Below are 24721 nucleotides of genomic sequence, written 5' to 3' on the forward strand. Positions count from 1 at the left end.
AGTCCACAAGCTATTTTAAAGTATTGTAAAGGACAAACAAAAACCCAAGAATATGTGACAGACTATATGTGGCCCACAAAACATAAAAAATTTCATCTGCCTGTTTATAGGAAAAGTTTGCTAGCCCCTGCTTTAAACTTTGAAAAGTGGCAAAGAGGTAGCCTGACTTTGTTCCTACCCTGTCCACACCTCTGAGGAACTGTACTAGTAATCTTGAGAATTTCCAATAATACCATCAATTCCAGAGAGTCCTGGACTGATTGATCATAGAGTAGATATAGAAGCATTTAACCATAGCAAAGCCCTTAGGACATGACCACCAAATTGCTCATGGTATGGGGAGAAGGGGAGGAAAAATATTACAAGGTAATGTTAGAGGGCCTCCAGTAACCTGCGGTTTAGACGTAATACAACTGGCACATAAAATGTTTTATCTAGGATGGACCTAGATACGATCATACTAAGTGACATAAGTCAGACAGAGAAAGAGACTTATCGTGTGATATCACTTAGAGGTGGAATCTAAAAACTGATACTCCTTACCACCCCTCCTCCCCGTTCAGTGGTGGGTCTTCATATGATGTTTAAAGAGGTTAAGTGTACAGTTAACTCTACAGTTGTACAGTCAACACCTGGCATTGCTGAGAACTGCACTCTAGACTTCTGACTTTAGAGGCTTTGTGTTCCTTCCCAAATCATGCTGTCCACTGTTCCCAAAGGACCCAGCTCAAATAGCACCTTTTTCTTGAAACCTTTCCAGATTCCCCTTCCTCTTTTAACTCCACCCCACCCCCAGAAAATTCATATGATTATGCATATCTATTATAGTTGTTAAAATATACTATCTTAAATGTGTATATATTTTATCTCATCTGTTCAAATTTAAGTCTTTAAGCTTTTTGAGGGTCACTCATATCTTCATTTTTGTAACCCTCACAACATAGTGCCTTGCCTAAGGAAAATGCTAAATCAGTAAATATTATATAACAGTTAAATAAGATAAATATTTTATTTGCTGTAAAACAAGCACAAATTTTGTACTGTATGACATTTTATAATTTTAACTGTTGGAAACTAATGGAAATATGCTTTATTGTGGAATAATTTCTATCTTGTCAGGTTTGAAACTTGACGAAAGGAATATTTTTTGTCTGAATTATTTTACTGTGGTTGTAGGTATCTGTGGAATAGATGAATTTGATAAGATGGGGAATCAACATCAAGCCTTGTTAGAAGCCATGGAACAGCAATGTATTAGTCTCGCTAAGGCTGGCGTGGTTTGCAGCCTTCCTGCAAGAACTTCCATTATTGCTGCTGCCAATCCAGTAGGAGGACACTACAATAAAGCCAAAACAGTTTCTGAGAATTTAAAGTAAGTCTCTTCAAATATTTATACTTTAATATATTGAATCCCTATAGATATGAAGACGACAACTTAGGACATAAATGGAGAGTTCACAGAAGTTGCAAGTTTCCAATAAATGGACACGTTAAAACAGTGAAGTGCTGGGACCTCCCTGGCAGTCCAGTGGTTAAGACTCCATGCTCCCAATGCAGGGGGCATGGGTTCGATCCCTGGTCAGGGAACTAAGATCCTGCATGCCACACAGTGAGCCCAAAATAAAATAAAATAATAAAACAATGAAGTGCTATTGACATCTACCAGATTGGCAAATGTTTTAAATATTAATCATTATTGGCAATGGGGTGGGGAAATGGGTTCTCACGTACATAGTTTAGCATTTTGAAGGACAGCTTGACATGTCTATCACTATTTTAAATGTATATTCTGTTTGTTCCAGCCAATTCTTTTAGGAATTATACTCACAGAAATAGGCACAAGAGTGCACAAAGATATGTTGACAGGGTGGGTCTTACGGCATTGTTTATCACTGCCAAAGATTGGAAATAACTTGAAGTGCCCCCATCGATAGGGAAGTGCTTGAACTATATAATAAGACTGTACTGTGGAAAGTAGCAATTAGGAGAATGAAGGTAGCTTTGTATGTACTGTGATAGGGGAACATGTCTGTGCTTTATGGTTAAGTGACAAGAGTACATTACACACTTACCTGTATATGTGTATCCCACTTTTTTTCCAAAACCAATGTTTCTTTCTATCTGTATGCATGTATGCTTTCTCTTCTAATTTGTTCTATACGGGTTGGACAAAATGTATGGGGAGGGGAAAATAGACTCAAATGATGCGTAAGTGAGAAAAAGACAAAAAGATGCCTCATGTGAAAAATTGGAACTTTAAATTCTAGTGGGAAACAAAAAGCTAATTTTCTAATATTTAATAATAAATACTTTTATTGTAGGAATGGTACATAGTAAAAAACACAATTGTACTTTGAGATTCTGGGTATTTCTGTACTACCACCACCAAAAAAGCCATCTGTTAGTGTTTCTTAGTAAAATGACAAAGCCCTGTATTGGAAAGATCAGAAAGATCTTATTGAACAAGGATCCAGGGAACTTGGATTCTGGTTTTTAGTGGTACCACTAGGATGTTGGTCAAATTCTTTAACCATTCTGGGTTTCAGTTTGTTGGTCTCAAAGGAGTTATCTGGTTGGTAAATTTAGAAATGACTAAGTAAAACACAGCACTTTTACTATAATGACTAATAGACATATAAATACCCCTTTTAGAAAAAGTGGTATTTTTGCTTCTAAATAGGCATAGGTACTTTGAGAGACTCAGTGTTTTGGTGAGACAGAAAATATAAAAGATTAAGAACTACTCATCCAGATAACCTTCGATGTATCATGTAGCATTCTACCTTACAAGTTCAATGGTCCTAAATCATAAGGAGTGATATAGAACATAGAGAAGAATTTAGTGGTTTTGATGGTGTGAGAAAAGACTGCATCCTCAACATACCGATATAGGTACATATAAGGCTGTGTACATGTGACCTGGTGTGTCTCTGGAGTTGGTGGGTATATTGAATCCAGAAGCTATTGCTTGTTTCTTTAACCTGAAGCTTCATTTTCTTTTTTTAAGTTCTACCTGGAACTTGATTGGTAAGCAAGTGAGTAAACAGTTTTCTAGGTTTTCTGTTTGTTTTAATTCCAATCACTGTTTCTTCTTTCTTTCACACCTTTAGAATGGGGAGTGCCCTACTATCCAGATTTGATTTAGTCTTTATCCTGTTAGACACCCCAAATGAGGATCATGATCATTTACTCTCTGAACATGTGATTGCAATAAGGGCTGGAAAGCAGAGAGCTGTTAGCAGTGCCACAGTAGCTCGTATGAATAGTCAAGATTCAAATACTTCTATACTTGAAGTGGTTTCTGATAAACCACTATCAGAAAGACTAAAGGTATGTTTCTTCTCCTTAATCGTTCAGTTCAGTTTTGTTTGAATGTCAGAGTTCAGTGTGTTGCTTTTTGTAGAGCAGTAGTATGTGAACTTTCATAGCAAATACCTTTTATATTACAATACTAGAGTTTATATAAAGTTCAGTTGAAATAATCTAAGTCAACTAGACCGAGAGCTAGAACTATAGTGTTTGGCTTATTTGGTCTATTTATCTAAACAAGTGATTTTAGCAGAAAGATTTTATTTGCTACTTATCCTTGTAATCTTGGGCCTTTTTATCATGCTTTAGGTGGTTCCTGGAGAAACAATAGATCCAATTCCCCACCAGCTATTGAGAAAGTACATTGGTTATGCTCGGCAGTATGTCTCTCCAAGGCTATCCACAGAAGCTGCTCAAATTCTTCAGGATTTTTACCTTGAGCTCCGGAAACAGAGCCAGCGGTTAAATAGCTCACCAATCACTACTAGACAGCTGGAATCTTTGATTCGTCTAACAGAGGTTCGTTGATTTTAAGTTCACATTCTTTTGGCTTAGAAAGGGAGTAGAGGGTAATAACATTTCTCTCAATTTTCTGTGTAATGATTTGCTTTTCTTCCTACTGAGAGACATTAGAAATGGGTGGATACATTTTTTTTAAAGGGTTGTCATATATGTAACATATCGAAGTTTAACCATTTTTTTCAAAGCAGGACCAGTTACTTATGCAATGGTTTTTTTTTCCTTTAATGACACTTAGGAGACTCTTGAAGTTTGAAGATTGCTTAGGTTAACTAAGGTTTTGGGGATTCAAAAGTGAGCATATGGGAACATGGAATGTGTCAAATATCTTAGGAGTATTTGATTTTATACATGACAGGTCTGTAAGTGCCTGTTTTTCTAACAGCAGTAACATCTATTCACAATTATGGAATGCTAAGAGAACTCTGGCAGTTAAAACTAGCTGGATCAGAGTTTGAGCTTTTTTGCTCCTAGAATCTGATTAACTCATCTTTGTTGTTTTAACAAATTAGTTAGGCATGATTTCCTGAAAGTACAAGGCAAGTCTATTTCAGAATCAAATCTTCTAGAATGAACATTCAGAAAGATGTTCAAAAAATTTTTATCTACTAAAATCTATGTTAGTAGATAAAAATAGATTTTAAAATGAGTGATAATTTTCATACTCAAGTGTTCAGATAATTTTTTTAAATTGTGACTTTTCATACTACAGCCCCTCCTCCCAAAAAAGTTTAGTGTAAAATGAATAAATGAAATAAACTTAGACATACTATACCTGCTCAATCAATGTTAAATATATTTATCTTTTGTTATCTGAAGATGGTTGTTTTCTTTCAAAGGCACGAGCAAGGTTGGAATTGAGAGAGGAAGCAACCAAAGAAGATGCTGAGGATATAGTTGAAATTATGAAATATAGGTAAGATTACATTTTAAATGCTGTTTTAAGTGAAATACCGGTCATCTTTTCGTCTCAAATTATATATTTAACTGGGACAAGCAAAATTATTTTTATTTAGCCCATTTGATCACTTATTTTCCTCGGAACAAATTGTACTTTACTGGTTTAAAATATTCCTGTGTAAATAATCTTTACATTAAAAAAAAGGTTTCTTTGAATGGGTAATACGTTCACATAGTTCTAAAATCAATTCAAAAACATACTTTGAGAAGGCTTGCCTCCATCCCGTTTACCATCCACCCTTCCTCTCCACCAGGACACCCATTACTTTTCTTGTAAATAGCATATGACTTACTCTGTTCTGTACCTTTTTTTTTCAATTGAGATATAATTGACATATACCATTATTAGTTTCAGGTGTACAACATAATGATTTTATATATATATGTGATATACGTATATCAAAATGATCACCATAGTAAGTCTAGATAACATTCATCACTGCACAGTTACAATTTATTTTCTTGTGATGACAACTTTAAAGATCTCCTCTCTGGGGACTTCCCTGGTAGTCCAGTGGTTAAGACTGAGCTGCCAATGCAGGGGGCGCAGGTTCTATCCCTGGTCAGGGAACTAAGATCTCACATGTTGCGTGGTGCGGCCAAAAAAAAAAAAAAAGAATTGACAGCTTTTAATTTTTTATTGCTGTCCCCAGAGTAACTAACTGCCTCATAATGAATAAAATTATTAACAATTAATGACTACCAACCCTTTCGACCAATTCCTAACATATTACCCTCTATGTCTTAATATCTTACTGGTTTAGCATCACACAGCACTTGAACCATCAATTTTCTCTTTTACGTGACTCAGTACTAGGATTCGAGGGGTCTTGTAGGTGAAAATTTTACCAGGCTGGCTTCATTGTGCTGGAGACCCTCCAGTTGATCATTTATAAGCAAACAGATAGGAATTACTAGACTTTCTCATACAACATGCTGCCAGGGCTCAGTGTACCAGCATATGAAGTAAAGGTATGGCCACAAAAACCAGTTGCCTGCCTGACTTCTAGTAGGTCTAACTTCCTGGGAGACGAGACCAATAAGAAACTGAGAGTCCTAATAGAGATCCTTTTTTCATAGGAAAGTAAGTCACTGAACCCAACTAAAATTCTAGAAATCGTGGATTCTAAAATTTTTTCCTAATTGAAAACAAGCACCAACAACAGGGACTTCTCGTTTAATGACAAGAAGCTGCCTCTTTGCTCACAATCTTGAGTATGTGTATCTTTCTCTTTCTGTGCATTCTACCCTTAAGTGCTTCACCTTTGGGAGTGGAGCCAAGATTGCCACTCCTGGTTTTCTTTTCTTTTTAATGCTCTCTCGCCCTTTCTTTGGGTTTTCTGGTGCCTGGCTCTACTGAAGAGTGTCATGTGCTTCTACCTCATAGACTGTTGGCAGTCAAGCAAATCAAGGGTCAGATTACCCCAGCCACTCTCCTTCACCTGTAGCATTTGGTTTTTGAGGCTTTACCCTTTGTCACTTTCCCAAGGCCTCAGACCCCAAACTTTGCCTCAAGCAGCCAATCTGGTGTTTCTCTACAATAAATCCACAGGTCTGTGGACACCATGGATTAGTTCTCATATCTGAGCATTATACTTAAGCAAGGTATATTATGCTCTAATTGCCTTTTCAATAAAAATACTACAATGCTCATTTATGAATATTCTGCATGTCTGAATACTCATGTCAGACAGTGTTTACATGTGCTTTTCCTTGTGGAACTTGTATTTGTTTCTACTTCTCAAAGTTGCCTTGCTGGTAAAACTGAATTAGCTTCAGGCTGTCCATTTTCTTCAGGGCTCCTGAAAAAAGAGTTCTCATTATTAAGTGTAAATAGCACCCACATGAGATTTCCAGTTTGTTTCCCTGAATTGCTTGAGTGTTTATTAACTTTTATAAAAATTTTCTGGAAAAAAAGAGACTAGTTTGATTCCAAATGATTGGAGTTACCTGGCATTATTTCCATGGTAGAGATCAAGACCCAGTTAAACACGTTGAGACTAGATAGTGAATTATGTGCTTTGTGATACTTAACATGCTTTCTGTTCTCAGTCTAAACTCTGAGAGAAGGGACCTTATCTGTTGCATTTACCACCGTACTCCCAGGGCCCAGACTGATGCCTAGCACGCAGTAGGCCCTCAGTAAATGTACTGCATTAATGGTAAGGTTGATCTCAGTAATCATTTTTCATTCATTAAACCTTCCATTTGAGAGTTTCTTTTGTTTTTGTTTTGTTTTTTGGCTGCACCGTGTGGCATGCGGGATCTTAGTTCCCTGACCTGGGATGGAACATGTGCCCCCTGCAGTGGAAGCACAGAGTCTTAACCCCTAGACCACCAGGGAAGTCCCCATTTCAGAGTTTCTGTCTCTTCAACTTTTGAATGTTTGCCCTTAACATGGTTTGGAACCTGTAAAATTACATTTTACCTGGGAAGCAGAAGCCTAAATAAGAAAAATCTAAACTGTGACAGTACATCACAATTATCAGAGCACATAACTATCAAAACCACATATTTATGGGCAACAGTTCACATAAGCTTTCTCTTAAAATTGGAAATAAACTAGGAAGCAGAAGAGAACAGAGCCACCTTCAAAGGTTAAGAGACCACTGTGAGAGTTTTTTCTGTTTAAGGAAAGTAACTCATATTTTACATACTTTTCTTCAAATCACAGATATGCCACTCATTAGCTGTGTAACTTTGGCAAGTCACTTAATCTTCCAAGACTTTGTTTCTTCATCTATAAAATGGGAATAAGAATAGTCTCTAAGTCATAGGGTTGCTGGAAGGACTAAATAGGATAGCACATGGTAAATAAATATAATTAAGGTAAATATTAGCTATTATAATTAACATAGTAGCCTAAAGCATTTGTGACAACTGTTTTATGAGAAATGAAGTATATGGTAAATTATATGGTAAAGTAGTTAATCATAAATAAGATTATACTATATTTCTAGGGGAAACACACATTCATCAAATTGTTTTATCAATTATTACAATCTTGGATGACTCATATTCCTATTTGTACAGTTCATTCTCTTTCATGTGGGCTCCTATCTATTCAGGGAACAAAATGAAGCTGTGTTTTTAGTAACCCTTTAAACTCATTCCTGTGAGCTTCTTAAAGGCAGGGATTGCACCTACTTTGTTCACCACGATAAGCCTACTGCCTCGGAAGTGACCAATTTATATTTGATTAATTAATTCCTGATTAAATAACATCTTTGCCTAAGAGCCTGGCTGTGAGACTACATATGTCTCATTTACAGGCAGAGAATTCAGGCAGGGAATCAGCAACAGGGCTGGCTAATTGTACGCCTAACTAGTACTTTCAGACTTCTGGCTAAAATTTACTGTCAAGTACATATTTCTTTCCTTGATGATACTGTGAAAATAGGAGGAAAGCAGCAGAGAGCTGGAGTAATAGGCGTATTCTTTAATATCTAACCATCATTACTGCAACTCAGCAGAACCTTTCTAGTTCATTTTCCAGAGTATTTTTCAACACCTTTTATTTGCCAGATGCTGCACTAGGAGCTGGAACACATCTTTACCAAGTAAAGCCTAAATTTAGTATGTTTAGAATTTCTTTTTTCATGAATCAAAAAGAATGTTCCAGGTATTTATATTGTAGCCTATCAACTTTGTATTTTTATGCATTTCTCTTTGCAAATATAGGGAGTTTCTTAAAAGTGGTAACTGTGTCCAAAGTATTTTTATCCCCAAACTGTTCATACACAGTGAATTACACAGTGGCCACTCAATAAATACCTGTTTAAATCCTTGTTATGTGAGCCTCAGGACTACTTCCACATTTTTCTTCTTATAACCTGGAGGCCTGGGACAAAAATTTCTCTAGCTGTGCCACATTGGGTAACTTTGTTTTTCTTCCCTCCCATAAGCATGTTAGGAACTTACTCTGATGAATTTGGGAACCTAGATTTTGAACGATCCCAGCATGGTTCTGGAATGAGCAATAGGTCAACAGCAAAAAGATTTATTTCCACTCTCAACAACATTGCTGAAAGAACTTACAATAATTTATTTCAATTTCATCAACTTCGGCAGATTGCCAAAGAGCTAAACATTCAGGTATGATAAACCAAATAATTAGTAAATCTTTTTATAATAATTTCAGGAGGCCTTTATTAATATAGTAGAACATTTAAATATCAAAAGATTTGGATTAAAAGAACAGAATAGGTGTTTTTGGAGTATTTAAAAATACAGGCTTGTTTTCTTTAAGATATAAAATTAGTTGCTCAGAGCTTTAAAAAAACAGTTTTTATCTAAAATTCATACCTACTAAAGAGTTTTCAACATCTTGATAGGGGAAAACATCATAGCAAGACTCAGTTTCCATGTCATCCTGACAATCCCTGTGGGCAAGTCATCCTTATAAATCGTTGAACCTCAGTTTTCTCATTTGTTAAATGGACATGATTCCACCTGCTCTACCTACTTAAAAGTTTTAGTGAAAATGGGTGTAATAGCACTTTAAACACGTAAAACAGTTTATACGGAAAATTGCTCACTCAATTTCAAAAGTTAGTCTAATTTTTGTTTTGAAGCTAAGCTAAAAGAAATATAAAAGATTCTCTGCAAACTGGAGTTATTTTTGACTAGCTAGGCATTATAGAATTTTTATATGTAGGCAGTTTTTTCTGTAAGAAGTACAAATAATTTTATTTGCATAAGAAACTTGACAGTTGTATATTACTGTTTGAGAGATTGATTTTAAAAATCATATTTTTGTATATTACTTAATGAGCTAACTCTTTTGATATTTTTTTCCAGGTAGCTGATTTCGAAAATTTTATTGGATCACTAAATGACCAAGGTTACCTCTTGAAAAAAGGCCCAAAGATTTACCAGCTTCAAACTATGTAAAGGAGCTACCAAGCCAGGCCCTCCTGGGTTTATTATGAAGAATATGCACCAAAAAAAAAAAAAAAAAAAAATGTTATCTGAAAAATGACATCCCAAAAGTAATGTAATAGGAAAAGAGTGTTGAACTAATTTAAGAAGTGATAAAGTCATGTGTTAATTTTTTACTTCTCCAAAAGGCTAAAAATAAATTGTTTATATTTTATCTAAATGATGTAATTAGAAATTATTTATAGTTTTATTTTTGACCTGTCTTTCATTCTTATAAATATTTCATAGTTTTGCATATCACATGTGCATCTGGGTAAGCATTCACAAAGTTACATTTAAATATTTAAATAGTTCTGACACACAAAATTGAATATCTTTTAGAAATAAATTGAAACAAACTTTCAATTCCCAAAAAATTTGGAAATTTTTATATTGACTTTTTTTTGACTTTGGTTTATAACGTTATGTAAGTTTCATGTGTACAACATTATAATTAGACTTCTGTATATACTACTGCAAGCTCACCAGAAGTCTAGTTTCCATCCATATATTGACATACTAAGCTTAACATCTTAGCTACTGAAAAAAATTTTAAATAAATAGCTGTGCAAGACTAATATTTTTTTCAAAGTATGTTTTATTTATTTATATTAAAAAAATTTTTTTTTTTTTGGCCATGCTGTGCATCATGCGGGATCTTAGTTCCCCTACCAGGAATCAAACTCGTGCCGCCTGCAGTGGAAGCGTGGAGTCTTAACCACTGACCACTGGACCGCCAGGGATGTCCGTTGTGCAAGACTAACATTAAAACCTAGCAGCGTCTGTTCCACTCTTCCACATGCCCTATTTTTCTGTTCAGTATCAACTATTCTCCCATTTACCTCCATTTTTCTAAAGGACACGCTAGTAATGCTAATTCTTTTTTTTTTTAATTGAAGTATAGTTTTACAATATTGTGTTAATTTCATGTGTACAGCAAAGTGATTCGGTTATACATATATATGTATATATTATATCCTTTTTTTTCTATTCTTTTCCATTATAGTATATTGTAAGATATGAATATAGTTCCCTGTGCTATATAGTAAATTCTTGTTATCTATTTATAGTAATGCTCATTCTTGAGTTTTCAGTTTCAAAAATTATATTGACTTTTTACCTTAGAAGATAAGAACGTAGTTCTCTTAAATCCTTCTACATACATACATAAATATATACATACATACACACTTCCCCATTTCTTTCCAATTTAGTTATATATCATAATTTTTAGTTAAATCTGTATTTGGCTTTAATCTTATTATGACTGTTGAATATGTTCATCTCCTTTCTTGTACAACTTTTTGTTTTCCTTAGAATTAATAATTTGTTTTTCAACTACTTAGCTTTGACCCCCAAGGCTCCACTGTAAGTCTGAATCTCCTCTTAGAATACGCAGACAAATCAAATAGTCTATTTTAACTTCTTGGAGACACCTCTTCTGGAGTCCTCCAGCCTTTTCCATTCTGAACTACACATCTGTCATCATGAGATGTCTCATTTTCTCTCCCATTTCCTGGCTCCTATGTCTTTCTTGTTTTACTCCTTTATTTTGGTGGAATCCATTTTCTAGTAGCTTCCTGAGGAAGATTTTATAAGGCACATTCTATCCTTAGTCATGGATTGATAGTTTGGGCATAGAATTTTAGTTTGGAAATCATTTTCACTCAGAATTTTAGATATTACTCTATTGCTTTTAGTTTTCAGTTTTGCTGTTTGGAAATCCAAAGCCATTCTGATTTTGATTCTTGGTATGTGACCTTTACTTTCTCTTGACAGGCTATTTGTACCTTCCCTTTTCCATGGTGTTTTGAAATTTTATAGTGTTTAAAAACTCTATCCTGCTGGTTTCTTATGCCAAAAATGTTGGAGTTATCTTAACTCTCTCTCTTATCCCCTAATCAGTCCATCAACAAATCCTCTCAGCACTATCTTCAAAATGTCTGAAATCTGATTACTTTTCATTACTTCCAGTTCCACTATTCTGGCTCAAGCCATCATCTGTTGTTCAGCTTCATAAGGACAAGGACTTTGCTTTATTCACCACTACTGCCCTAGCATGTAAAACAGATTTTGACCACATACCCCTATGAGGTAAACACACATGAAGTGGGTGATTATACCACTTATAAATGAGGACACAGAGTGGTACAGAACTTAATCAGAGTGGTTAAGCAACTTAAGAATATAGAAAAACAACATGAGAATAAAAGAGAAAGGAGTTTCTAGTTACAAGAAGGAGGCATTCTCCCCTGTTTCCCCTGGGAAGTTGCTCAAAAGCAATGAGGAAACTGAAGAACAAAAATATATAGTCCATCTTCTATGAACTAGGAAACAACTTGAGACCCCAAACCCCAACACTAGGAAGAACTGTCAAGAGCTGTTAGGATGACCCAGGCAGCCTTGCATGAGGGAGGAGGCAGAGATGATGCCTATGGCTGAAGATTTCCAAAGGAAGCAACGAAGTGTTTCTCAAAGTGTACTTTGCACACCTCTTGGAGCAAAAGGTAAAACCCCACCTTTGCAATAGTGTGAATATGGCATACAGATTGGTGGCAGCAGCTTCTAAGGAGAGGTTAAATGAGAAGTTATACAGATGCCACTTTGAAGGAGAAAAAAAAAATCTGGCTGTCCTCAAATTTCTCCAAAACAACACTCATCACTGAAACATGTAGAGCAATGCCCACACACAAAAAATTTTTTTTCTTTTTTTTAATTTTGGCTGCATTGGGTCTTTGTTGCTGCGCGCGGGCTTTCTCTGGTTGGGGCAAGAGAGGGCTACTCTTTGTTGAGGTGCGTGGGCTTCTCGTTGCGGTGGCTTCTCTTGTGGAGCACGGGCTCTAGGCACATGGGCTTCAGTAGCTGCAGCACGTGGGCTCAGTAGTTGTGGCTTGCGGGCTCTAGAGCGCAGGCTCATTAGTTGTGGTGCACGGGCTTAGTTGCTCCGCAGCACGTGGGATCTTCCCGGACCACGGCTCGAACCCGTGTCCCCTGCATTGACTGGTGGATTCTTAACTACTGCGCCACCAGGGAAGCCCACAGAAATTTTTAAAAAAGAATTTTATACCCAGATGTTTAGGTCAGGTTTCTTACTTGCAAACCAGGAGTCAACAAACTTTTTCTGTAAGGGACCAGATAGGAAAAACTTTAGGCTTTCTGGGTCATATGACCTCTGTCACAACTATTCAACTCTGCCATTGTTACACTACATAAACAAATGAGTGTGGCTGTGTGCCAATAAAACAGACACTGAAATTTTAATTTCATAAAATTTTCATGTGTCTAGAATGATAATTAATTTTTTTAATCCATTGAATAATGACAGATAGTGGGTCCAATTTGGCCCATGAACTGTGGTTTGCAGACTCTTGGTTGCAAACAGTAGAAACTGACTCACTTGATTAAGCAGAAAAAGGAGGTTTTTGAAAGAATTTTAGTTAGCTCACAGGATTGTTGGAAGGCTGGTGAGTTAAGAGGATAAGCTTCAAGGAGCAATTTCTAAAATTGGCCTTAAGAGGAAGCTGCTACAACCCTACTGCCTCACAAGGCACCAGAGGGAAGTGCCGTTGCCTCCATGTCCCATGAATGTCACTTCTGTACCAGGGACATGGGGAAACCAAAATACAACTTACAGCAAACTAGATGAATGGAAAATTAAAACCAAAAAAAAAAAAAAAAAGGCAATGTACACCGAACGTTTAACTGTAGGACCAATAAATGTGATTATTGCCATAGAACAGAATGTAAATATTAAGTCCTGATTTTAAAAAAGGAAGGAAGGAAAAGGTAGATAGTAGTGTAAATATGATGTCTTTGTGGGATAGAGGGTTAAAAGGTATTTAAAGATGATCTATTAATAGTATAAAAAATACATTTCACAAAAGTCAGCACAGATAACATCAAACAAAGTAAGGTGATAGACAAGAGAGAGAAGGAAGAGGAAATATACTACATAAATAGTATACACATATACTATATGTTTATATAATATATACTTATGTAGTATAAATATACTATGTTCACATACATTGTTCAAAGAGGAAAATAATAGATACTGTTTAAAAGGTCAGATGTTAAAACTATTAGATGAAATTACAAAAAAAGATGATATAAACCTAAATTATCAGAAGAAACTCTTCTGTGTTTCTTAGATCCTCTGTTGTCTACTTGGCATCCATTAATCGCAAGGCCAAACTAATGTCCAAAGTTGTTTACATCTCTGCTGGGATCCAGCTTTCTCTGATTACAAACCTTCCAACAACAAACGCCAGTATCTATGTTTCGTGCCCAATAGGGGACATCCTCACCTCACCAGTTCCCGCAACCACAGCAATAAACACTTAGGCTTCCCCCTTGCTCCCGCCTTCTGACCAGCCTTGATGCTTCCCCCTGTGGCCCTTTGTGGTGTGGTATTGCCCCCTTCTCTTGGGAAGTGTAAGTAATAAATTCTTTCAAAGGCAGTTGTCTCATGTCTGTCAGCTTACCATTCCTGATTAAATAAAATAAATCCCAGGTACAAATTTTAGAACAGAAACATACAAAGCAAAACAAGAAAACATATCATGGAAAGTTTTAGAAGTAAGAAAAGAGCCTAACATATTCATGACAGAAGTAAACCTAAACCTAAATACGTCAAATCAATAAATGCAAATGGACTAAACTCACATATTGAAACAAAAGTCTTTCAGATGGGATTACAAACTCTTGTATGCAAGATATACCTAAAACAGTCAATTAGAAAGTTGAAAATAAAAGTATGGACAAAGGTGTACCAGGAAAATACAAACAGAAAGCAAGGGTGTCATCTTAATATAAAAGAAGACTGAAGTCAAGGCAAAGCTTTATTAAAGAATATTTTCTATAATTCTAGGCAGAGAAGTTCATAAAATTATATAATAATTATGGCTATGTTGCAAATAGCATTAGGGAGCAGAAACTATAAGAGAGACCAGGAAATGCAGAAGTCAAGTAGTAAGAGACTCTGGTTTACTTCTCTCCGTTCATGGTAGTCAAGTGGACAAAAATTAAGAATAAAGAAGACATTCTCTAGTAACACCATATACAAAAATAAACTCAAAATGGATTAAAGACCTAAATGTAAGACCAGAAACCATAAAACTCCTAGAAGAAAACATAGGCAGTACACTCTGACATAAATCATAGTGGTATTTTTTTTTTGGATCTGTTTCCTAAAGCAAAGGAAATAAAAGCACAAATAAATAAATGGGACCTAGGGACTTCCCTGGTGGTCCAGTGGTTAAGACTCCACACTCCTAAGGCAGGGATCACAGGTTCGATCCTTGGTCAGGAAACTAAGATCCCGCATGCTGTGCAGTGTGGCCAAAAATATATATATAAATAACTAAATAAAAATAGGGACTTCCCTGGCAGCCCAGTCGTTGGGACTCCACGCTCCCAGCATGGGGAGCGGGGATGCGGGTCCAATCCCTGATCAGGGAAATGGGATCCTGCATGCCCCATGGGGAGGCCAAAAATATATATGTATATATAATGGAATACTACCTAGCCATAAAAAAGAATGAAAATTTGCCATTTGCAACAAAATGGATGAACTTTGAGGATATTAAGCAGAATATCACTGTAGATTACAGTTGAGTGGAGGGTGGGTTGTAGCTATTGGAGTCAGGTAATAAATAGAGTTTGGGCCCAAGTCCATCTTACAGTGGACCAATGGGTCCCTGAACCTACCCTATAGTTACCTCAGTTCCTGAACGCCTAATTGGAGCAGACATACTTAAATTAAAAAATCTCCACTTGGCTCCCTAATTTTTGGATCAAGGCTATTCTGATAGGAAGGCCATATATTATTATCATAGTATTGTAAGGCCAAAATAGTAAACCAAAGGCAATGCTGCATTGCTGGAGGAATCACAGAGATTACTGCCACCATTTCTTTTGGAAGATAAAGTGCACTATTTAATTCACCTTATTGTAGAAGATGTCTTAGAAAGACAGCAGTAGAATGTTTTAAATTACTCTAATTGCAGCTGCAATTCCAATTGTAACCTCTTTACTAGAGCAAATCAGCATAGCCCCTAGAACTTGGCAGGAAGCTATACATTTGGCAAATGCTATGTTCTCTATCTCATTAATAAGAGAACACTGGCAGCAGTTTGCTTTCACCTGTCAAGAACAATATTTCTTCATTGTCTTATCTCAGGTCCGTGACAACTCTGACTCTCTGTCATAATTTAGTGTACAGAGACTTTGACGATCTCCCCATCCCATGGGATGCCAATTCTTGTCCATACACTGAGGACGTCATGCTGATAGAATGATAAGTGAGCGGACTATACTGGCTACCCTAGATACCTTGGCAGGTCATCCATACCATAACCTTGGAGGTAAATCCCACAAAAATTCAGGGGTCTGTCTCCTCAGTGAAGCTTCTGGATTCCAGTAGTTAGGACCATATCAGAATATACCCTGCAAAGTGAAAGACAAGTTGCTGTACTTTGCACCCCATTACACTCTGAAAGAGTCACAATACTTGTCCTGCTTCTTTGGATTTTGGAAGCCAGATACAACACACTAGGTGTGCTACTTATACAATAAGTATAATCCATGATACTTTTAGTTTTGAATGTGGCTCAGGGATACTGTGATTTATGAATTATATATTCATCCCTGTTTCTGGCACAGAGCTTCCCAAACCTTTGGAATTTCCTGAGCAATAAGCAAAAAAATGGGAACTTTTTTTTTGCCATAATACTTGGTCTCTTGTCCTCAGTTCCTGAAATCACTTCAGAGCCATACAAGTGAAATGGGTGTCTTATCACCTTTCCATCATTACGGTGTTTATGTTACTGAAGTGACTTTTGGAAAGCACCTAAGGGTTACTAGGGAAGCAACTACACAATCGGGGGTTGGAACTTTCAGTCCTACCTCCTGATTTCCAAAGAGGGGAGGGAGTCTGGGGGTTGAATCAATGGCCAATGGCTAATGATTTAATCAATCACGACTGTGTAATGAAGCCTCCATAAAAGTCCAAAAGGAGAGGGTTAGGGGCGCTTCTGGATTGGTGAACATGTGGAGATTTGGGGTGAGGACATGGAAGCTCCACATCCTTTCACCATACCTTGCCCTATGCATCTCGTCCATCTGGCTGTCCCTGAGTTATATCCTTTTACAATAAACCAGTTATCTAGTGAGTAAATGGGTTTCTGGGGTTCTGTGAGCGGCTTTAGCTAATTATTCACACCCAAAGAGGGGATTTGTGGGAACCTCTGATTTATAGCCAACTAGAAGCACAGGTAACAACCTGGGCTTGGGATTTGGATCTGAGGTAGAGGGCAGTCTTATGGGACTTCACCTGTGGAATCTGATACTATCTCCAGGTTGATAGTGTCAGAATTGAGTCAAACTGTAGGATACCCAGCTGATGTCCAGAGACTTGCTTGGTGGTGTGGGAAAATTCCACCCCCCACACTGGAATTTGGTCCAGGACCCAAATAGGCTCAGAGCAAGAGAAGGCTCGCCCGTTGGTTCAGGCTGCAGTGCAAACATCTTAGTGATGTTGGTGCTGTAAGTTTCTGTGTCAGATTACTCGATGGAACCTGGTCCCAGCAGGTCCTCATAGGCCAATCACGACATAGGCCTCCAGGACTGGCAGAAGTCCTGGTTCTCTTCAGCCAATAACTACTCCTCCTCTTCAGAAACAGCTCCAGGCCTTCTACTGAGCCCTCATCTACTGGCCACAGGACACTAAGAGATATTCTCCGATCCACCAAGCCATAATGTTGAGTGGGTGTAGCGGCATTCATCATAAAGTGAAAGGGGTGTATGGAAGAACAGGCTTGAATTGGTCGCAAAGGCCCAGTATGTTTTCAGGAATGTGACTCACACTCCCAGTGAGTCTGGTCCTGTCATACTGCTCTCTCCCTTCCATATCTGAGGCTTCATGGGGTAGTTCAGCTGAGAAAGAAACATTTTGAACCTGGCTTACAGGTGGTTCTGCACGACATCTGGCACTAGCCAAAAGTGGCGTGCTGCTATATTACAGAATCTCTAAGGAGAACACAGTGTTCTGAAGAACACTGGGAAAAGGATTTTTTCCCCAGTGGGCATAACTTCAAGCATACATCATGTGGCTTAGCCAGTCAAGAAACAACAGTCAAGAAACAAGATGGTCAAGCCTGTGCTTAACTTAGAGCAAAAGCAAAAATACGTGAAATGGCTTACAATGCCTTTCATATCTTGCCCCATGTTCACACTCTAACCTCAACTCCTACTGCTCTCATTCCTCTCACTCACTCTGTTTCAGCCACACTGGTCTCCTTGCTGGCCCTTGTACAGACCAGGCACATTCTACCAGAGGGCCTTTGCACATGCTGTTTCTCCTCTCTGATCTGCTTTTCAATCAAAGGGCCACATGGGTCATCCCCTCAACTCCTTTGGGTCATTACTCAAATATCACCTTCTTAGTGACATCTTCCCCAGACATTGTTTAAAATTGCACTTCCCCAACCCTATCTTCCGTCTCTGTTTCTCTGTTGACAATCTAATATACTATATAGTTTATTCATCTTGTTTATGTCTATTTCCTCATCCCACTAGAATGTAAGTTCCATGGGGATAGGAATTTTTAACTATTATCTTCACTGTTAAGTCCCCTGTTCCTATAATAGTACCTGGCACTGACAGTCACTCAATAAGTATTTGCTGAATGAATGAACATCAGTCTGGGGAAGAGGCTTGTGAATAAGTTTCTAAGAATGTACTCTGAGTCTGAGAACACCTGGGTCCACATGAATGCGCACAAAAGGAGCTTTGCAACTAAACAGATATCACCTATTCCGTGGATGCCAGCTAGTCTCTTTCTCCAGCCACCCCAGCCCTTGGCCAATGAGTTCATGAACAAAGTGACCATGGGGCCGGGGGTTGCAGTTAGGCATGTGCTCAACAACATGAACTTCACTTCACCAAGACTGACCTAGACTATCACCATTGCTGAGGGTCTAAGTTGACAGCAGAGCAGCTTATCTGAGACAACACAGTGCCAAACTTCAGCGGGATGAGCTTGCCACTTGGTGGCAGATCAATTACTTTGGGCCGCAAGAGGGCAGCAATTTGTTTTCTCTGGAAGAAGTGAGCTTATTTTGGATAGGTCTGCTCTTGCTGCCTTACTTCTTTCAGCAATGCCATATGTGAATTTATTAAACTTATTTACCGTCATGATATCCCACATATTACTTCTCACTAAGGAAGTCATTTTACAACTGAAGAAGTAAGGCAATGGGTTGAAGTTCATGGGTACTGTCTTTACCATGTACCCCATCACCTAAGAGCATCTGGCCTGAGGGAACACTGGAATGGACAATGAAAAATCAGTTACAGTGCCAGCTAGTTGATAATACCTAGCAAGTCTGGGGTACTGTCCTACAGGATGAATTATTTTCTCCAAGCCAGTGACCACTTTATGGTGCTGTTTCTTACACAGCCAGAACACATGGGTCTAGGAACCAAGGTGTAAGAGAAACACCTTGTCATTGTTACTTCTAATGATCCATTCATAAAGTTTTTGCTTTGCATGCCCATAAAATTGGGCTTTACTAGCTAGAGGTCTTACTATCCAAAGGAGGAATACTTCTACCAGAAGACAGGACAATGACTCCATTGAACTGGATGTTGAAACTACCACCTAAACATTTGGGATCTTGTGCCTATGATGTAGAAAACATAAAGAGAATTAGTGGGCTTCCACTTGATAATTAGGAGAAAACTGGGTCACTGATATAAATTGGGGCATGGAAGACATTTCCAGAACTTAGAGGGTCTTCTAGGGCAGTTCCTAATATGTTCACATCCACTAATAGAAGGTGGTGGAAACTATAGGCAGGATCGTTACGGGCTCAGTTGCCTCAGGATGAAGCTTTGAGTCATCCTACCAGGTAGAGAATCCAGACCAGCTGAGATGCTGACCGAGTAAAAAGGGAATACAGAACGGGAATGGAGGAAGATATTTCTAAATATTAACTAGAACCTCAAGACCAGTTGCAGAAAGAAGACCTGTATTTGTACATTAAGCAATTTGCCTCCCCCCTTACTTCCCCTATTATTTGAAATAAAATGTATTGGTAGTAGTCAACTTGATAATTTAGTCCTTTGGATAGAGGTTATCAAGCAGAGTGTAGGAATAAACACCACACAGTGAGTGATAGATCTTCATAGCTTCCGTTTATAGAGAAGGGAAATATAGTTTTTGCGTTGGAATGTTAAGTTGCCATTGTTATACAGATGTTTATGAATGGGTAGAATGAACATGTATGCATATTGACTAGCCAAAGAGGTGGATGGTAGTAAATAAAGTGATTTTGATACCTGACACCCAATCCATCCTCCTAGTGTGCTTTCCTATAATGCAGAGGTTGGAAAGCAAAGAAACGTTTCCCAAAGTTTTTTTTTTTTTTTTTTTGGCTGTGCCGCGTGGCTTGTGGGATCTTAGTTCTCCGACTAGGGATGGAACCCTGGGCCCATGGCAGTGAAAGCACGGAGTCCTAACCACTGGACCGCCAGGGAATTCCCTCCCAAAGTCCTTTTGCCGCTTGAATTCTGAGTGTGAACTGGAGTCCACTGATTAGATTTGGAAGGTAGAATTGGAGAACCATCTTCCTCCTGCTTGCTGTTTTCTGCTGGCACATGTAGTTGAGGAGACATTTAATTTAATTTCTCTGCAGCAGCATTCTAGCAGTTGTTAAGAGGCAGTTGTGTGACGTTGGCAGGCCCCAATTCTCCACCTTTCTTGTTGTGGGGGTAGAAGCTCCCCTGGCAAGCCAGACCTGTAGTGTTTTTCTGGGAGTCAGCCCTGGAGACCCAGCATGCAGCCCACTCCTCCAGCCCTTCCAACAATATTACAATCATCTCTGTTTTACAATCCTTCTTTTTAATGTGCCAAGAATGGTTTGCATTTCCCGTAACTAAATCCTCACTGATATACCTTTATCCAAAGCACTCTACCCAGCTCACCTACTATATACTTAAAAAGTTATGAGGCAATATTAATTCACAAAAACTACCTACTAGCTTTATTTGAAGTTATAGAGGTCACTATCAGAAGAACTAAAAAAAGCTATACCAGATTTGCTCTGGAGCGTGGGCCTAGGGGTAGAAAGGTAGAGTGTACATATTTATTTTCATCATCAGCTTTTCTACACAATGGAATTAGTTACCGTGTATATATATATATATATATATATATATATATATATATATATATAACTATATATATATATAACTTGATAAGATAGACATAAAAATAAATGAAAAGGTTAAAAAAATTGAGTGAGATTTTGACATTTAAATTGAAACTATTCTTAATACACAGACTTGCAAAGTCACTGAATAATTCATTAAGGCTAGAGAACCTTAGACTTACCTCCATATACGAATAATAATTTCAACAGACCTCTTCTAGATATATTGAAAACACTGGATAGCCTGAAAACTTCTTTCTCAAAGATGGTCTATTATCTAAAGTATTGAAAATGGCTCTCCTTCTCAGTCCTGAGAAGCACTGTATTCACAAATTTGGCAGAAAAAATGTCATGCCCCCTCCATGACATCCACATCCTAGTCCCCAAAATCTGTGAATATGTTAGGTTATACGGCAAAGGAAAATTAAGATTGTTGGATGTGGGAAGGCGCCTATGCTAGCCCGATGGTGGAGTCGCGGAATTGCCTGGGCCCACCTCTCCATGCAACCAGCCCTTATGTCCTCTCCATGACCACCTCCAGCTGCATTTTAGAACAATATCCCAGTCATTATTATTCATAAGTAAGTTAAGTACCTGGTGAGGCCACAGCTGAGTAATAGACAATTAAACAATGCAGGCTGAAATGCTTCTGTAAGTAGTTTGCTTACACTTAAAGAGGCAATGGGAGAAGAGAAACAACTGAATAAATAAGAGGCCGAATATTCGTTCACTTGGCTGGACTCCTCTCTCAGGGAACAATAAGATGTCATTGAAATATTTGCACCTGAAGAATGAGATGATCAGACTGGCATTTGAAAAAGCCTGGTTCAGTGTAAAATGATTGTGAGAGGATCAGCTTGGTACCTGGGAGAACAGGAAATGAAAAGGACTCTTTCTTAATCAGGCTCTGCCTCAACCTACCCAGACCAACAACACCTTATGCTCTTTGATGACAACTTTCAACATGCAGAGTGCTAACATTCCTCTTTAGCTATAACCTGGTGGTAGCCTAAGAATTGCAGTACCTGGATCGATGATAAAAATATGGATGGCACATAAGACGAAGAAAAGAGTTGTTCCAGCATCATATAGATCATCTTTGTTCCATGGTACTGCATTTCCCCCTTTGCTGAAGATCAGTTGACTATATTTATTTAAGACTTCCTATATGATGTTGAAAAGGAATGATGAGAGGAGACATCCTTGCCCTGTTACTGATCTTAGCAGGAGAGCTTCTAGTTTCATCCCGTTAAGTAGACATTAGCTATAGTTTTATTTTAAAATTTATCAAATTGAGGAGGTTCCCCTCTATTCCTGTTTTACTGGGAGTTTTCAATCATGAATAGGTGTTGAATTTTGTCACATGTTTTTCTGCATCTATTGATATGATCATTTGATTTTCTTCTTTAGCCTGTTGATGTGATGAATAACTTTAATTGGTTTTCAAATGTTGAGTATGCCTTGCATAACTGGGATAAATTCCTCTTGGTTGTGGTGTATATTTTTTATAGTTTTATGGATTTGTTTTAAAAAAATTTTGTTGAGAAGTTTTGCATCTATATTCATGAGAGATATTGGTTTGTAGTTTTCTTTCCTTGCAGTATTTTTTGTCTGTTTCTTTGTGTTAGGGTAATGCTGATCTCATAGAATGAGTTAGGAAATATTCCCTCTGCTTCTATCTTCTTAAAGATATTTTAGAGAATTTGTATGATTTCTTCCTTAAATGTTTGGTAGAATTCACCAGTGACTCCATCTGGGCTAGAACTTATTTTTACAAATATATTCTCAGTCTTTGATAAAGATAATTTTGTAGATCTATTCAAGAAAACTTAAGGTGCTTAAAAAAGATTGTACATATTAAACATACTTCCACACCCCCCCAAAAAAAAATTAAGATTGTTAATCAGCTGGTCTTAAAATTGGGAGATTGATTATTCTGAATTATTTAGGTAGGCTCAACATAATCAGAAGGAATTTAAAAGTAGAAGAAGGAGGCAGATGGAGTCAGTCAGAGGAAGATGTGACTATGGAGAAAAGGCACAAAGAGATGCAACCCTGGTGGCTTTTTAGATGGAGGAAGAGGGGCATCAGGCAAGGAATGTGGGTGGCCTCTAGAATCTGGGAAAGGCAAGGAAACAGATGCTACCCAGAGCCTCTAGAAAGGACCACAGCCCTGTCAACACCTTGATTTTAGCCCAGTGAGATCCGTGTTAGACTTCTGACCTTCAGACCTGTAACATAATAAATTTGTGTTAAGGCACTAAGTTTGTGGTAAGGTGTTGCAATAGCAATAGGACAGTGATACAACATCGTATAAACAGTATTCTCACAAAAGGAGCTGATACCTAGTCATGACACTGAAAACCAGCTGTGTAAAAAAAAAAGAGGCAAGTCATGCATTTTGTTTTCTCCTACTCACTGAATGTTTGGAGAACCTCTCAGTGAAAAAGACTGTTAGCTAACATTTCAGTTGTGGAAGTTTTTCACGTTTTGTTATTGACACCTTCACTGTGAGACAGTAAGAAAGATGCCTTTTTTGCTATAGTTTCTGTATCATCAGAGGTTACCCAAACAGCATCTGGACTATGAGAGGTTCTCAGTGAAGGATCTGGGATGAAGGACCCACTCCTTCACCAAGGTGGTGAATAAAGAAGAGTGAGGCACTGAAATTTCTTGGTTGCTAGGTTGACACCTTTAAAAGCTGAGGTGTTATCCCCTTTTCTTCTCTGCTTATTATGTTAAATTAGGGGCCATAGAGAACAAGCACAAGATGTGAACATGGCAAAGAGCCCATAATACCCCCTGAGCTCTGAACACAGAGGTGTGAGTGAGCATTGCCCACAATGGTTATGACCATGGGGTTGGTGAGTGGGTCTCCTGGGCTATAGAAATCCCTTGAAATTTTACCAAAATTTGTATTGCTTATTTTTTATAGCTTTCATTGGATTATATAGGAAGTCTGCAAAACATTCCATGGAAGATGCTTTTGATGTTTTAGGGGCTGGAGTCCAGACAGCTTGCAATGTAAGCTCTCTGAGAACAGAGACATGTAGATTCCCTAGAATCTAAACATGAGTGGTATAGAAGAATTTTCTAATTGTGGAGGAAAGGAAATAATATGTTTAGTTTAATTTGCTTCCTGGGAAATGGGCTTGGAATTGACAAAAATAGAAGAGGTGGCGGTAGCCAAATATCAGAGTGTGGTTTTAGTATCAGAAAACCTATTCCAAACTGTGGCTGATTTGTATACAAGTTGATATACTTTGGTAACAGCCAGTTTTACTGGGTAAAAATCTCAGTTTTAGTGAGTGGGTAAAGACTGAAAAATATTTCAAAAGGGATCTAGCCCTGTATTTTGCTCAAAATATAAGAAGAGTCATAGTTTAACTCAAATTTTGCCAAGAAACACAACTGTTTTTTCTACTAGTACTGAGCCGCGCAGCCCTACACCACCTTTTCCTAGATATAAACACGTGCTCCAGAATTAAAGTTATTAAACAACCTGATTTAACTGAAAAAAAAAATTAATGCTGGGAATTCCCTGGTGATCCAGGGGTTAGGACTTGGTGCTTTCACTGCCACAGCCCAGGGTTCGATCCCTGGTCAGGGAATTAAGCTCCTGCAAGCTGCGCAGCACAGCCAAAAGAAAAAAAAAAAATTAATGCTGAGTTGTGTGGAGACATGGTTTCTAAAAATATGAGAACTAACAAACTGTTAAGTTTTCAAGGAATATGGGGTATGTATAGGAAATCAGTAGCTGAAGAATATTTACCACATTCAAAAACACTTTAAAAAACAAA

At 37.8% G+C, this 24721-nt stretch overlaps 1 protein-coding gene across 2 annotated transcripts in view; it reads left to right on the forward strand.

The window, feature by feature from the left end:
- The window catches only part of MCM8 (minichromosome maintenance 8 homologous recombination repair factor), a 42695-nt gene extending 32843 nt beyond the window's left edge, over positions 1-9852 (forward strand). The window contains exons 14-19 of one of the 2 annotated variants that reach the window (XM_059895923.1): positions 1177-1372; positions 3111-3330; positions 3619-3828; positions 4668-4744; positions 8694-8883; positions 9589-9852. In XM_059895923.1, coding sequence (XP_059751906.1) covers positions 1177-1372; positions 3111-3330; positions 3619-3828; positions 4668-4744; positions 8694-8883; positions 9589-9681 — 986 coding nt within the window. In that variant the 3' untranslated portion in view covers positions 9682-9852. The remainder of the gene's footprint in view (positions 1-1176; positions 1373-3110; positions 3331-3618; positions 3829-4667; positions 4745-8693; positions 8884-9588) is intronic. The other variant, XM_059895924.1, reaches the window with a different exon arrangement.
- Positions 9853-24721: the final 14869 nt, after the last annotated feature.

This window comes from Balaenoptera ricei, chromosome 15 (genome assembly GCF_028023285.1).
Source record: "Balaenoptera ricei isolate mBalRic1 chromosome 15, mBalRic1.hap2, whole genome shotgun sequence".
In the NCBI taxonomy this organism is placed as follows: domain Eukaryota; kingdom Metazoa; phylum Chordata; class Mammalia; order Artiodactyla; family Balaenopteridae; genus Balaenoptera; species Balaenoptera ricei.